This window comes from Felis catus, chromosome E2 (genome assembly GCF_018350175.1).
Source record: "Felis catus isolate Fca126 chromosome E2, F.catus_Fca126_mat1.0, whole genome shotgun sequence".
NCBI classification, from domain to species: Eukaryota; Metazoa; Chordata; class Mammalia; order Carnivora; family Felidae; genus Felis; species Felis catus.
The window spans coordinates 44,146,146-44,158,885 of record NC_058382.1 but is presented as its reverse complement, the minus strand read 5'-3'; the positions used below and the strand labels follow the sequence as shown (position 1 = coordinate 44,158,885).

General features: G+C 42.7%; 1 protein-coding gene across 1 annotated transcript in view; it reads right to left on the bottom strand.

The window, feature by feature from the left end:
* CDH1 (cadherin 1) overlaps positions 1-12,740 on the bottom strand; it is an 82,333-nt gene that overhangs the window by 3,792 nt on the left and 65,801 nt on the right. Inside the window, exons 10-14 of the mRNA XM_003998189.5 lie at positions 11,319-11,563; positions 7,422-7,567; positions 4,208-4,432; positions 3,664-3,894; positions 706-836 (exon numbers count right to left, since the gene is read on the bottom strand). Of these exons, the coding sequence (XP_003998238.2) occupies positions 706-836; positions 3,664-3,894; positions 4,208-4,432; positions 7,422-7,567; positions 11,319-11,563 (978 nt within the window). The remainder of the gene's footprint in view (positions 1-705; positions 837-3,663; positions 3,895-4,207; positions 4,433-7,421; positions 7,568-11,318; positions 11,564-12,740) is intronic.

Below are 12,740 nucleotides of genomic sequence, written 5' to 3'. Positions count from 1 at the left end.
TTCGAGCCCCGCGTCAGGCTCTGGGCTGATGGCTCAGAGCCTGGAGCCTGTTTCCGATTCTGTGTCTCCCTCTCTCTCTGACCCTCCCCCGTTCATGCTCTGTCTCTCTCTGTCCCAAAAATAAATAAACATTGAAAAAAAAAATTAAAAACAAAACAAAACAAAAAAAAGAATACACTTTCAAAAACTCTCCAGAAAGGTGCCCGGCTGGCTCAGTCAGTAGAGCATGACTCTTGATCTCGGGTCCCTGAGTTTGAGCTTCACGTTGGGCATTAAGGTTACTTTAAAAAACAAAAACAAAACAAAACAAAAAAACTCCAGGGCAAGGTAAGATCATCTCCAAAATCAGGGAAAATAAAGAAGGCCTGAAGATTTAACATCTACAAAAAGAAAAGCAAAAGTTTAGCATACCTATAAACTCAAGGGACAAAATATCACAACAGATTAAGTGCTTTATGTGTAAATAATTTGAAGTTCATGTCCTGAGAACAGCCATGAGGAGAACAGGCTTGAGTCAGACTACCTGGTTTGACTGCTTCCTACCTGTGTGACTTTGGGCAAGTTATTTAACTGCCCTTTGCATCTGTCCATTCATCTGGTCGCTGAACAGAACAACGGTATTTTAAATGCCTACCTTCTCCTAATCATTGCTTCTTCCAAATAGAGATCACCACATAGCTTTTTGCCACAGTTTGAAAAAGGTACCTGATCCTCTTCTCCACCTCCTTCTTCATCATAGTAATAAACATTGTCCCTGGTGTCATCTTCTGGGGGTAGTAAGGGCTCTTTGACCACCCCTCTCCTCCGAACAAACAGCAAAAGCAGCAGAATCAGGACTGGTGTGGGGAAGAGAGAACAAGGAGAGCCACAGGTCAGGAAGGCCATAAGAAGCAGCTATCACACAGCACCACTGCCTCGCCTACCAGACAGATGGCCGTCAGACAACCCACATGGCGATGCTCACATACCTGAAGTTAACGTATACAGTATAACATAGTGGACAATTACGTGGGAATTCAAGCGTGTCTTCAACTGGACTGTTTATCTTTTTTTAATGTTTATTTAATTTTGGGAGAGACAGACAGAGCATGAGTGGGGGAGGGGCAGAAAGAGAAGGAGACACAGAATCCGAAGCAGGCCCCAGGCTCTGAGTTGTCAGCAGAGCTAGACTCAGGGCTCAAACCCACAAACTGGGAGATCATGACCCGAGACGAAATAGGATGCTTAAACCAGTCAGTCATTTCTCAGAATCTGAGTTAAAATGCTCCAGGTAGAGGAAATGGTGGTAAGGACAAAGGACCTGAGGCAGAAGCATGATTGGCATGATTAAGAAAAGTGAAGTCAGCATGGCCATAGCAGGGTGAGTGAGGGGGAAAGAAGCAAACAGAGGGGTGGCAGGGATATGTCAACTGCTAGAAGGACTTTGGCTTTGATTCTGAGTTGGAACCATTAGAGGTTTGTGAACAGGGCTGAGTCACCCTAAATGTGATTGACAGGTGCACATTATTTTTAATCAGTTCAGAGGAATGGGACACAGACCATATAATCGCCTGGTATATTCCCTTATCTTAAGATAAAAATCATGTGGGCAAGCTCTACGATCTGTTTAATTTCCAAAGTTTTCATCTGATCATGGGATGTTTCTAGGGTATATATGATTAACCGCTGTTAAAAACTTTTAAACTACTTATTGTGAATGAAAAAATTATGATTCAATGTGCTTTCTTCATAGATGCTTGTGCCCAAGTACCTCTAAAGGACACCCTACAGGGGGAGGGAGGAGGAAAAGGACATCCTACTGAAACAGTATTATTGGACTGAAACAGGAGGTTGCATAGACTTGGGGAAAAGATTTCTTAGAAGTACCCAAACTCCCTATTGTTTCTGAAATCAGCAAGTTTCCAAGACTTTATTCAGATAAGCAAACTTCCTTGATCACAATCCATAAACAGGAACAGTGAGCACTTGCTGGGTCGGCCTAGACCTGCCTTGGCACCGAGGACACGGGCCTGAAGACCATATAAGATGCCAACAGTCACCATCCACGTGGAGCGTAGAGCAAGTAAGAGCAAGGAGCAGGTTATCATCTCCAAGAAGATGTTACTGATCAAACGTTACTCAAATGTTATACCTTTAGAAAAGTAACTACATATTTTTACTGCTTCAGGAAGTACCACCCCATACACTGTACCAAAACCTCAGTAACCCCAGTGGGATCCTCAAAAAGCCTGGCACAAAGCAAGCAATCAAATATTGAGGGATTACATGAACATCCACATGTCCCGGCATCTTTGTAGAATCACCTTTAGAAGGCTAAGTTCTATGCTTGCCCACAAGGAACAAGAAGCTAGAAGTGTGGATCCTGGCATTGCTTCTGCTTTCAATGTTGTTCCACATTTAAGCTTTCTGCCATGCTGTTCTTGGCCTCTGTGTCTAATAAAATATACCCCAAATTGAGGTAAGGCTATTACTAAAAAATCGGTATTTTAAGGGTAAACTGCAGTCTTGAACATTTTCCTCAGAATGAAAGTACTAGTTTGTAACTGCTGTCCCCAGAGCAGACTGGCCCGTTCAAATGTAATTGGAGTGGGAACGAAGTGGGCAGGCAGGGCTTGTACTGTCACGCCTGTGCTGATGACACAGGAAGGTGAATTAACCTCACCCCACGGTGGCAATAAAGCCATGTGAATTCTGAGGAACACAAGCCCAGAAAGCTCACTGAATTCTAAACAACACTCTCCTTCCTTCTGAGTTTTGAGACGACACAAGCAGCAAAGGGCAGGAGCAAATCAATCTGTTGGAGCAGCAAGTGGCAGGGGAAAGAACACCTGTGCTGAGTCGACTTGAAACCCCAGAGGTGGCCCCACTGCGCCCTCTAAGAACTTTCTTCTACTCCAGCCACGTTGGTCTCCTCCCTGCCTCCCTTTCCTCTCTGTGCCTTCACTAGTGTGGGAACCGTCACGAATGCCACCAGTCCCCGTCCCAACAATCCTACATCTTCCACCAAACCTTCCTTGAGGCTCCCTCAAGAGGCCCCCTCTTCTGAATGCAAAGGCATTCATGACCTGGACCGCCCTTTTCAGCTCCTAATTATACACGGTCTTTCCCCCACTCTGTCCTGATAGTCATTGATACTCACTATTCACCCTAAACTCCACCCCCACTCTCTGCCAAGTGTTAAATGGGCACATGGCCACTCAGTTAGGGTGGGACATTCTAGGTGTGGCTGTGTTTGAGCCATTGGAATGGGAGTGAAGGTGCACTTTCCAGATACGTGCCTTCCACTTCCTCTCTCATCTCTTCTCCAGGACGGAAGGTGGGGGTGGTGAGCTGGTAGCTCCGACCATGCTGATGAGAATAGTACCCTAAAGCCTTGCTGCTCCAGGTTGCTCTAAGAACCTCCAACATTTGCACCCCCTGAGAGCTGGTGACAAAGGTGGAATGTGAGGTCCCACCCCAGATCAGAATTCTCATGCAGGCGATTTGTATGCACTGCCCTGAAGGATTCAAAGAACAACAAAATAGACGGACTGGGCTCCTGTTGATTTATTGCAACAGTGCTCCCTTCCAGTCCTGGCGAACTCAACTTTAAAATGCTCAGTAACAGATAAACCTCCCCCAGTTTAGAAGCCAAAGACTGAAACGCTTGCCAGGCATACTTACTTAGTAAGGCGAGGATTCCTCCGAGAATGCCCAGAATGGCAGGAATTTGCAACCCCGCTTCAGCGTAAGGCATGGTCCTCTTGCAGTTGTTGACGACCCCTTCGCAGTCACAAACGTACACATCTAGGGTGGTCACCTGGTCCTTGTTCTGGTTATCCATGAGTTTGAGATTTATCTTGTAGTCGCCCAACTCTAAGGTTTTCTTTGGCTTCAAAATTAGAGATTCACGGGCTGGAGGAAGCAACAAAAATAAATGATGGGACCAGGAGAAAAAGAACAAACAAACAAAACGACCTCATTCTAGAATTATTAGGGTAAAGAAAATGGAGCTGCTTGGGTGGAAGATCACTGTGCAGTATGGTACAGAGTCAGATACCAGGAAAGGAAAGGGACCTTTGGGGGAATGCCTCAAATGCAGATGGGGCAAATAAACAAGCACCAAACAAAAGAAGTGATATCTGGAAGCTGAGAAGGGACTTTCAGAAGTGGGTGGGGGGCAGGAGCAGGGAAAAGCATGGGGTCAGAGTAAGACTCCAGTTCCCACCTTGGTCACTGTAGTCAATGGTCCAGTTGACACTTGCCCCGTGCGTTAGTTCTGCCGTGAAGGGAGATGTGTTGGGGGGAAGATCTGGATCAAAGATGTTGATGATATGAGGCTGTGGATTTTTCTGGCAGAAATCCATACTTCGAGGTTCTGGTACGGGGCCATTGTCATTCACATCAGAGAGGATCAGGAGAAGGGTTCCCGTTCCAGTAGCAAGTGGAGAACCTAAGAGAAAATATGTAGGAAATACCACAGCTCAGGAACATTCATGAAGCTCTACTGCCTCGAATCAGACCAAATCCCAATCCTGGCTTGGCTCTTCAGAGATTCATCACCAGGCCCCACCCTCCCCATCTCAGGGCATCTTCACTTCTGGTCAGGCAGCTCTCCAACACGCTATTCCCCACTTTAACAACAATTACTCAAGTTATTCCTCACACTAGGGACAAGGCTTCCTACTCTTTTGCACGTACCTTTATGCATCCATTAAACTTGAACCACTCCAAGAATTCCTCTTTGCCCCCCTACCAGTTCTCCCTTTCCGAACTTCTCTGGCTTTAAGGTCATTATCAAAGGGTTGAGCTTTTGAAATGGCTACAAGTTGCAAGTTGATTTTCAAAGTAGACTTGGGGAAAAAAGACTTGGACACTTCTGTGTGCATTTCTTCTACATTCTGACATACGTATTCTACCATTTTAGGCTAGCATCTAGCCTAAAATGGTAGAAAGAGTAGACACTCAAGCATCATCATTAATATTAGTGTGGTTTTTTTTTTTCTTAAGTAGGTTCCATGCTACTTAACCATGCTACTTAACCATGGAGCCCAACGTGGGGCTCCAACTCACAACCCTGAACTGAGATCAAGAGTTGGGCACTTAACCAAGTGAGCCACTTAGGTGCCCCAATATTAGTTTACTATAGAAAAAAAATGCACAGGACTATTATCTCAAACCTATAATCATGCTTGGGTGGCAAGAATGTGGTGATTATTTTTTCTTTTTACCCTTAAAAAAATGATGGCTTTAAAAAAAACCCCACATAGCATAAAATTTACCATGTTAACCATTTTAAAGTTCATTTTACATTTTAGGCTCAACAGTGTAAGTATATTCACATTGATCTCCAGAACAGTGTCATCTTGCAAGACTGAAACTCTGTAGCCATTAAACAACTCCCTGCTTTCCTTCTCTCCCCAGCCCCCTCCCTGCCCCTTACCACCACTGTACTTTGTTTCTATGAATTTGACCACTTTCACACCTTAAGTGAAACTATACAGTATTTATCTTTTTGTGACATGGCTTTTACTTAGCATAATGCCCCCAAGATTTATCCATGTTTTAATATTCCATTGTATACATATACCATATTTTATTTATGCATTCATCCATGGATGAATCCTTTTACCTTATGGGAGAGGAAAAAAAAAAAAAAAAACCCAGCAGGGGCCATTTAAAATTTTTTCTAATTAGGGGCACCTGGGTGGCTCATTTGGTTAAGTATTCAACTTTGGCTCAGGTCATGATCTCACGGTTCATGAGTTCAAGCCCCGCTTTGGGCTCTCTGTTGTCAGTGCAGAGCTCACTTCAGATCCTCTGTCCCCCTCTCTCTGTCCCTCCCCAGCTTGTGCAAGCGCTTGCGTGTGCGTGCTCGCTCGCTCTCTCGCGCGTGCTCGCTCGCTCGCTCTCTCTCTCTCTCTCTCTCTCTCTCAAAAATAAATAAACATGGGCCGCCTGGGTGGCTTAGTCAGTTAAGCGTCTGAATCTAGCTTAGGTCATGATCTCTCGGTTTGTGGGTTCCACCTCCACGTTGGGCTCTGTGCTGACAGTTCAGAGCCTGGAGCCTGCTTCAGGCTGCAAATGGGACCCAGTCAAGGTCTAACTTGCCTTCCTCACTAACTCCCAAATTACAGCTCCAGGGACAGGCTTTAAATTCTAACAGGTTTATCTTTCCCCAGCACATTCACAATGTGATGGAGGCTGCATCATTCAACAGCCATCCGCCCAGCCCCATCATGGCCTTACTCTCTTTGCTGTGTTTTCTAGATTGTCAACTACTTCAGAAGGCTGGTAAGTTAGTGAGGGAAAGAGACTCATTCACAATGTCAGGAAGTGAGTAGGTTCTAATAATAATTCTATTTCTAAATATCTAGCCAGGGGAAATACTTGCACATAGAGGCATGTACAAGGATGTTTACGTATGAAAGTCTTGGAAATAATGACCAAGTAGAAACCATCCCAGTGTTCTTTAATGTGTGAATAATTAAATTATGCTAGATCCAGGTAACAGTTTATTATTTTTTAATTTTTTAAATTTATTTTTGAGACAGAGAGAGCGAGAGCATGCGTGTACAGGAGAGGGGCAGAGAGAGAGAGAGAGAGAGAGAGAGAGAGGGAATCCCAAGCAGGGTCCACATTGTCATGGCAGAGATCATTGTGGGGCTCAAACTCACGAACCATGAGATCATGACCTGAGCCGAAATCAAGAGTTGGATGCTTAACATACTGAGCCACCCAGGCAGCCCTAGGTAACATTTCTTTATTACCAAGAGGTAAATCTATAAAGTGCCAAAGTAAATCTGTGTCTTAAAGACATATTGTAAATAATAATAAATTACATATCAAGTAAATGAAAAATTTAATAGAAATCAACATGTATAAAATAATGGTTTTTACAATAAAACCAGGCTATAAACTAGATAGTGGCTTTATAGTAAACTATAATTCATATGCAGAAAAATGAATTCAAACACACAGAAACAGCCCGGAGGGAGTCACATTTCACTAATAATGATGATGATAAAAATAATGACAGTCCTTATAGAGTAGTACTATGTAGCAGACAGTCTTCTAGGCAGGTTTACATAAATGAATTCATTAAAAATCTAGATGGGGTATTATCATTTTGTCAGATAGAGGAACTGAGGGACATAGAAATAAGCTTGTAAGTCCAAAGTCACATAGGTATTATGTCCTAGGCTCTAGACCCAGGCAGTCTGGCTCCTGTGGGGAAGGAGTGGGTTCAGGTATAAAGAGGGAATGGTGAAAAGCACTTCTACTTGACCTAAATTATTTGTACCCTTGAAAATCGTATGTTTTTTGTTTAAGGATAAAAGAGGAAGAATGAACTCTTGCCTCTAAAAGAAAGGTGGGGGGCAAAGAAGCAAACGAGCCGGGAGGGTGAGGCGGCCAAGGCCAAACCCTAAGAACATGCTTACCATTGTCGGTGGCGATAATGAGGGCCGTGTACGTGCTGTTCTTCACATGCTCAAAGTCCTCTCTGTCTAATTCAGCCCGAGTGAAAATGGCACCAGTGTCTGGATCAATCCTCAGCCAGTTGGCAGCATCCCTCCAAATCCGATACCTGAAAAGGCACAAGCTCTGGCTTAGAATACAAGAGTGAACGGCACATAGCTAAGAAGGCTAAGGCTCCTCTTTGTTCGTCGTTCACATCTACAGGAAAGTGTGACCATCCATGTCCCCTTCACCTGGATTCACCCATTGTTGAACCATTTGAGAAGAAGTTGCAGCCATCATGTTCTCTTACTCCTAAATACTTTGGCGTATTATCCCCTCAGAACAGAGGCATTCTATTATATAATCACAATTGGATTTTTAATTTCAGGAAATGTAACATTTAATATATGGTACATATTTAAATTGTCGATTTCCCCAAAACTGTCCTCCGGAGCATCCCTGCCCTGATTCAGGATCCATCTACGCATGACATTTAGATGTCACGTTTCCTCAATTTAGAAACATTCCTTAGCCTTTCCATTCTTTCTCAACACTGGTATTTTTGAAACGTGCAGGCCAATTGTTTTGGAGAAAGCTCCTCAATCTGGGCTGGTCTGATTATTCCCTTCTAAGTAAACTCAATTCATGTGAGGGAAAGGGAGGCGAGAGCACTGGATAAGTGATGACTGTCCTTCTCAGGAGGACATTAGGAGGCACATGACATCTGTTCTTCTCTTGGTTAACTTTGATCACTTGGATAAGGGATAGGGCACCTTATTTCTTCCCATTAAAGGTACTTTTTTCCTAAGGGGAAAAAAGACCATTAGTCTATGGTCTGAGGGGAGAAAATGTGACAATATCCTGTTCACCAACTAACTTTCACCCAATAGATTTAGTATCTATGGGTAATTTTTGCCTGAAGCAAGGAGTACTATGAACTTTAAGGTTTTTGTTTTTTTTTTTTTAAGTTTATTTATTTATTTTGAGAGGGAGAAGCAGAATGTGCAGGGGAGGAGCAGAGAAAAAGGGAGAGACAGAATCCCAAGCAGGCTCTGGGCTTGATCCCACAAACCGTGACATCGTGACCTGAGCTGAAATCAAGAGTCGGACACAACCAACTGACCCACACAGGTGCCCCTCCTTATGTATTTTTAAAGCAGAGTCTTATAGGCCAGCTCCCCAAAGGGTACAGTACTCAAATGGTGGCAATATGCCACTCAAAACCCCCACCACAAACACTTGGAAACTCGCGTTGACACAGTGACTGGAGGATGCGCTGTACTACTGGCCTTTCATGGCAGGTGCCAGAGAAGCTCAAGTTCCTTCTGGCCTTACAAAGGGAAAGAAAAGTTTTATTCAAAATGCCAGAATGATCTGTTAAGCTATACCTACTTAGGAGTACCAGAAGCAGTCAATCAGAGAAAACAAAGGCATGAAAAAGAGAGATGTACTGCCCAGCTATCTGCTAGGGTCATGGCAAGGCTCAGAAAAAGAAGCAAAAAAGCTAAGGATAAAAGAGCCCTGGATACCTCCAGGCACATCCCCACTTCCTTAGGAGTACAAAGCCATGAACTTAGCAAGTGGTCTTTGTTCCAGGAGTAAGGGGCTCTACACACAGACTTGGTCCCCGTACTTGCCCAAAGAGAAGCTTTAAATGACCCTTACACTACTGCAAGCTAAGGAATCAACTGGCCTGGAAACCATACAGTCCAAGGCTTCATCATTCAACGAAAACCATACAAGAGGTCTTTGGTTTCCCACTATAGTTTTCAACCTTGATTAAAAACACTTCTTACTAGCCCTAATAGTTTGGACCACCTAGAGGACTCCTTGGATTATGAGCAGTACATTGGATACATGTACAAATTCAACACATTTGAAGTATTTTAAGATTTTAAGTAATCTGTACACTTCATATAGGTCTTGACCTCGTGACCTCCAAGATGAAAAGTCATATGTTCTACTGACTGAGCCAACCAGGTGCCCTGAAATTAAGATTATTTTAAAGCAAATCTCAAATGTCAAAAGATTTTTCCTGTAAATATCTTAGCATATATCTTATATAGATAAGGTTTTAAAAAATTTTTTAATTCAATGTTTATTTTTGAGAGATAGAGAGAACCAGTGGGAGAGGGGCAGAAAGGGATGCGGACAGAGGATCCAAAGCAAGTTCTGTACCAACAGCAGAGAGATCCAATGCAGGAGTCTAACTCATGAACCATGAGATCATAACCTGAACTGAAGTCAGCCACTTACCCAACTGAGCCAGCCAGGTGCCCCATATAAATAAGGAAATTAGAAAAAAATAAAACAAAACATAATCATAATGCCACCAACACATCTAACAAAAACAGTAATAATTACTTACTGTCATCTAATGCCACGTCCATGCTCAAATTTCTCTAACTGACTCAAAGGTATCTTTTATAGTTGGAGTGTTGAATCTATCTTCAAGTTGTAGTCTACATATTACAATTGGTTCATTTGCCTCTTAACACTCTTTTGATCTAAAGCAGTCCTCCCTGCCCTTTTGCCACTTATTCCAGTGTCATTTGTCATACAGTTCCCACATTCTGCATTTGGCCAGATTTGTGGCATTTGTTTCTTCATTCTCTGCATTTCTGCAAAATCAGATTCTAACGCTTAACTAGGTTCTGCCTCAACTTTGGTTTACTCCAAAAAAAAATATTTCCATAGTGATGTTGTGTGCATGCTACTACTAAATCATACATATCAAGTGGTACATTATGTTATATTGTCCTTACTTTTTTTTTTTTTTTTTTTTTTAAGTAAATGTTAAATACAATCAGAAGGTTTGGGTGTTATCAGCCTGGTTCCTTCATTTAAAAATTCCCCATCACCCTTGACCTAATGACTCAGTGCTAGCAGCCTTTAAGATCTCTACCTGCACCTTTTATATAGCTCCTCCAATACAGGGCACATGTGTGGTCCAAAGGTATTCAGGAGCCCTTTCACTTAGGACAGAATCAGCACTTCCCAAACTAACCACTGAGGCTGAAATCACACTTAAACTCTGTTTGAACTTCAACTTGAACCAGTCAAAAGCACTGATGCTAAAACACAAACACCCCACCAAACAAGAACACACTCAATTACTATGCAAGACACTATTCTGGATTTGTATGTTTTTCTCTAAATAGTTGAGAGCCTGGGGCACCTGGCTGGCTCAATTGAAAGACCACGTGACTCTTGATCTCCGAGTCATAAGTTCAAGATTGAGGTTAGAGATCACTTAAATAAACTTTAAAAGAAGATAGTTCAGGTGTCGTGACAGTTTCCCCTAAAGTACATGTTAACAGGTAGGAACCTACCTCTCCAAGAAGAGGAAGTGGGCACATTGGCGGAGGCCCGTTACTTCTTGGAAATCATGGTATTACTAACAAGACACATGTGTCCTCTTTGGATTTGTATTCTCATAGTTTTTTCCTAGTCAAATCCAGCCCTCAAAAAATTAAGAACATTCTTTATCATACATGGTTGTGGGGTGTTGTTGTTGGTTGGCAGGTGTGGTTTCAACATCTGTGGGTGTGATTTAGATTATGGGGTGACTTCAAGTTTAAAAGGAGAAGAAATACTGAGCTACTTCTAACACAACATCATGTATGTAAATTAAAACCACATTCTTAGTACACTGCATGAACTTGCAAACAGGAAGCAACAGTAAATCGGGAATGGCTGGCTATGGAGGGAACGGAAAAAGTGTGGAGAATGAGAGTAAAATGGAATTAGAAAAAAACGGGGGGGGGGGGGACTTGCACAGACCGATGATGGTAAAATGCTATGAACAAAGTATATTATACACACACATACACTCATACTCAATTGTTGCAAGTCTGTTAAAAAATCCTCACACTCACGTTATCCTCTGTTCCATAAACTGGTCCGGATCCTCAGCAGTGTAGGACGTGATTTCCAGGCCCACACCAAAGTCTTCAGGTATGTGCACTTCCTTTTGGAGAGGCACAAAGATGGGGGCTTCGTTCACATCCTCCACGTCCACGGTGACTGTGGCTGTGGAGGTGGAGAGAATGACCTCAAACGGGGACACATTCTCCACGGCCACATACAGAATGTATTGTCGCTTGGTCTCAAAATCCAAGCCCTAAGGAGCAAAAAAAAAAAAAAAAAAAAGAATTCAAAAATACATTTTATGTTAGTTAAAAAAATAAATAAAATTAAGTCCTTAACTATTGCTTTTGGTTAGCAATATCCTAGGGGTTCTCAAATCCAGCTCATCTAGTTAATTAGGAAGAATTAACTTGAGAACTTTTGAAGAAAATGGAGGCCTGCACTCTAACCCAGTAAATAGCAGTCTCTGAGGGTGGGGCCCAGACATGTGTAGTTTTACAAAGCTCCCAATGACTACCATGCAATCATAATAAAGATGAGAACCCTAGGAGAAGAATAAAAACAAACTACGGGACACGTCAAACAGCAAACCCCAGTGAACAAACACTAGCACATTAAGTCATTCATTATTCAAGGCCAGTAAGAATGTTCACATCCCATGTGACATGCCATCCATGTGACAGCAGATGGACAGAAGACCCTGCTTGTCCACCTCAATGACCTCAATTAAGTTTACTGTCAACATGCAGTTCAGACCAGTCAGCAACAAGGTCAAAGCCCAGCTGGGTCATATCCTAGCTGTGTGATCCAGGTAACTTAACTTCTGGATCTGTTTCTACATCTAAATATGTAGGAAAAGGAATACTTCATGGAGTTGCCGTAAGGAAAAAAACTGGGAACTTTGATGAAGGACTTTGTGTATGGTAGGGACTCATTTTACTAGCTTCTTTCTTTTGTTGGTAGCATAGACAATGTTGAGGTTGGATGGTTAGGGGGAGATAAGATTATGTAGTAAGTAATGCATAAAGTAATAATGCAGAATGGTCTGCTCACTTGCTCAAGAGGAAGTCAAAGCCTTGGGGCTGATTCAGGGATCCATTAACTCTGAGTAACCTCAACAAGTAAATCACCCAACTTCCTAAGTCTTCAGGTTTCCAAAACATTTCTCAAAAAGTCACGTGTCCCACTTCTAAAATAATCCAGCAAAATGGCAGAGACCAGTAAACTATTTTCCCTTTTATTTGCAAAATGGATATGGAGGGGAGGAGTAGATAAATGTTTAAGGGAGCAAGCCTTTTAAAACACATGGTATGTTCTTTCTCTTCAACCTCAAGGAGCTTCCTGAGTCTCACATGTGCTGGAATAGTCACTGGAAATCCCAAATGGTGCAACAGATCCTGGGAAAGCCTCCCACCCTTACCCCACCAATG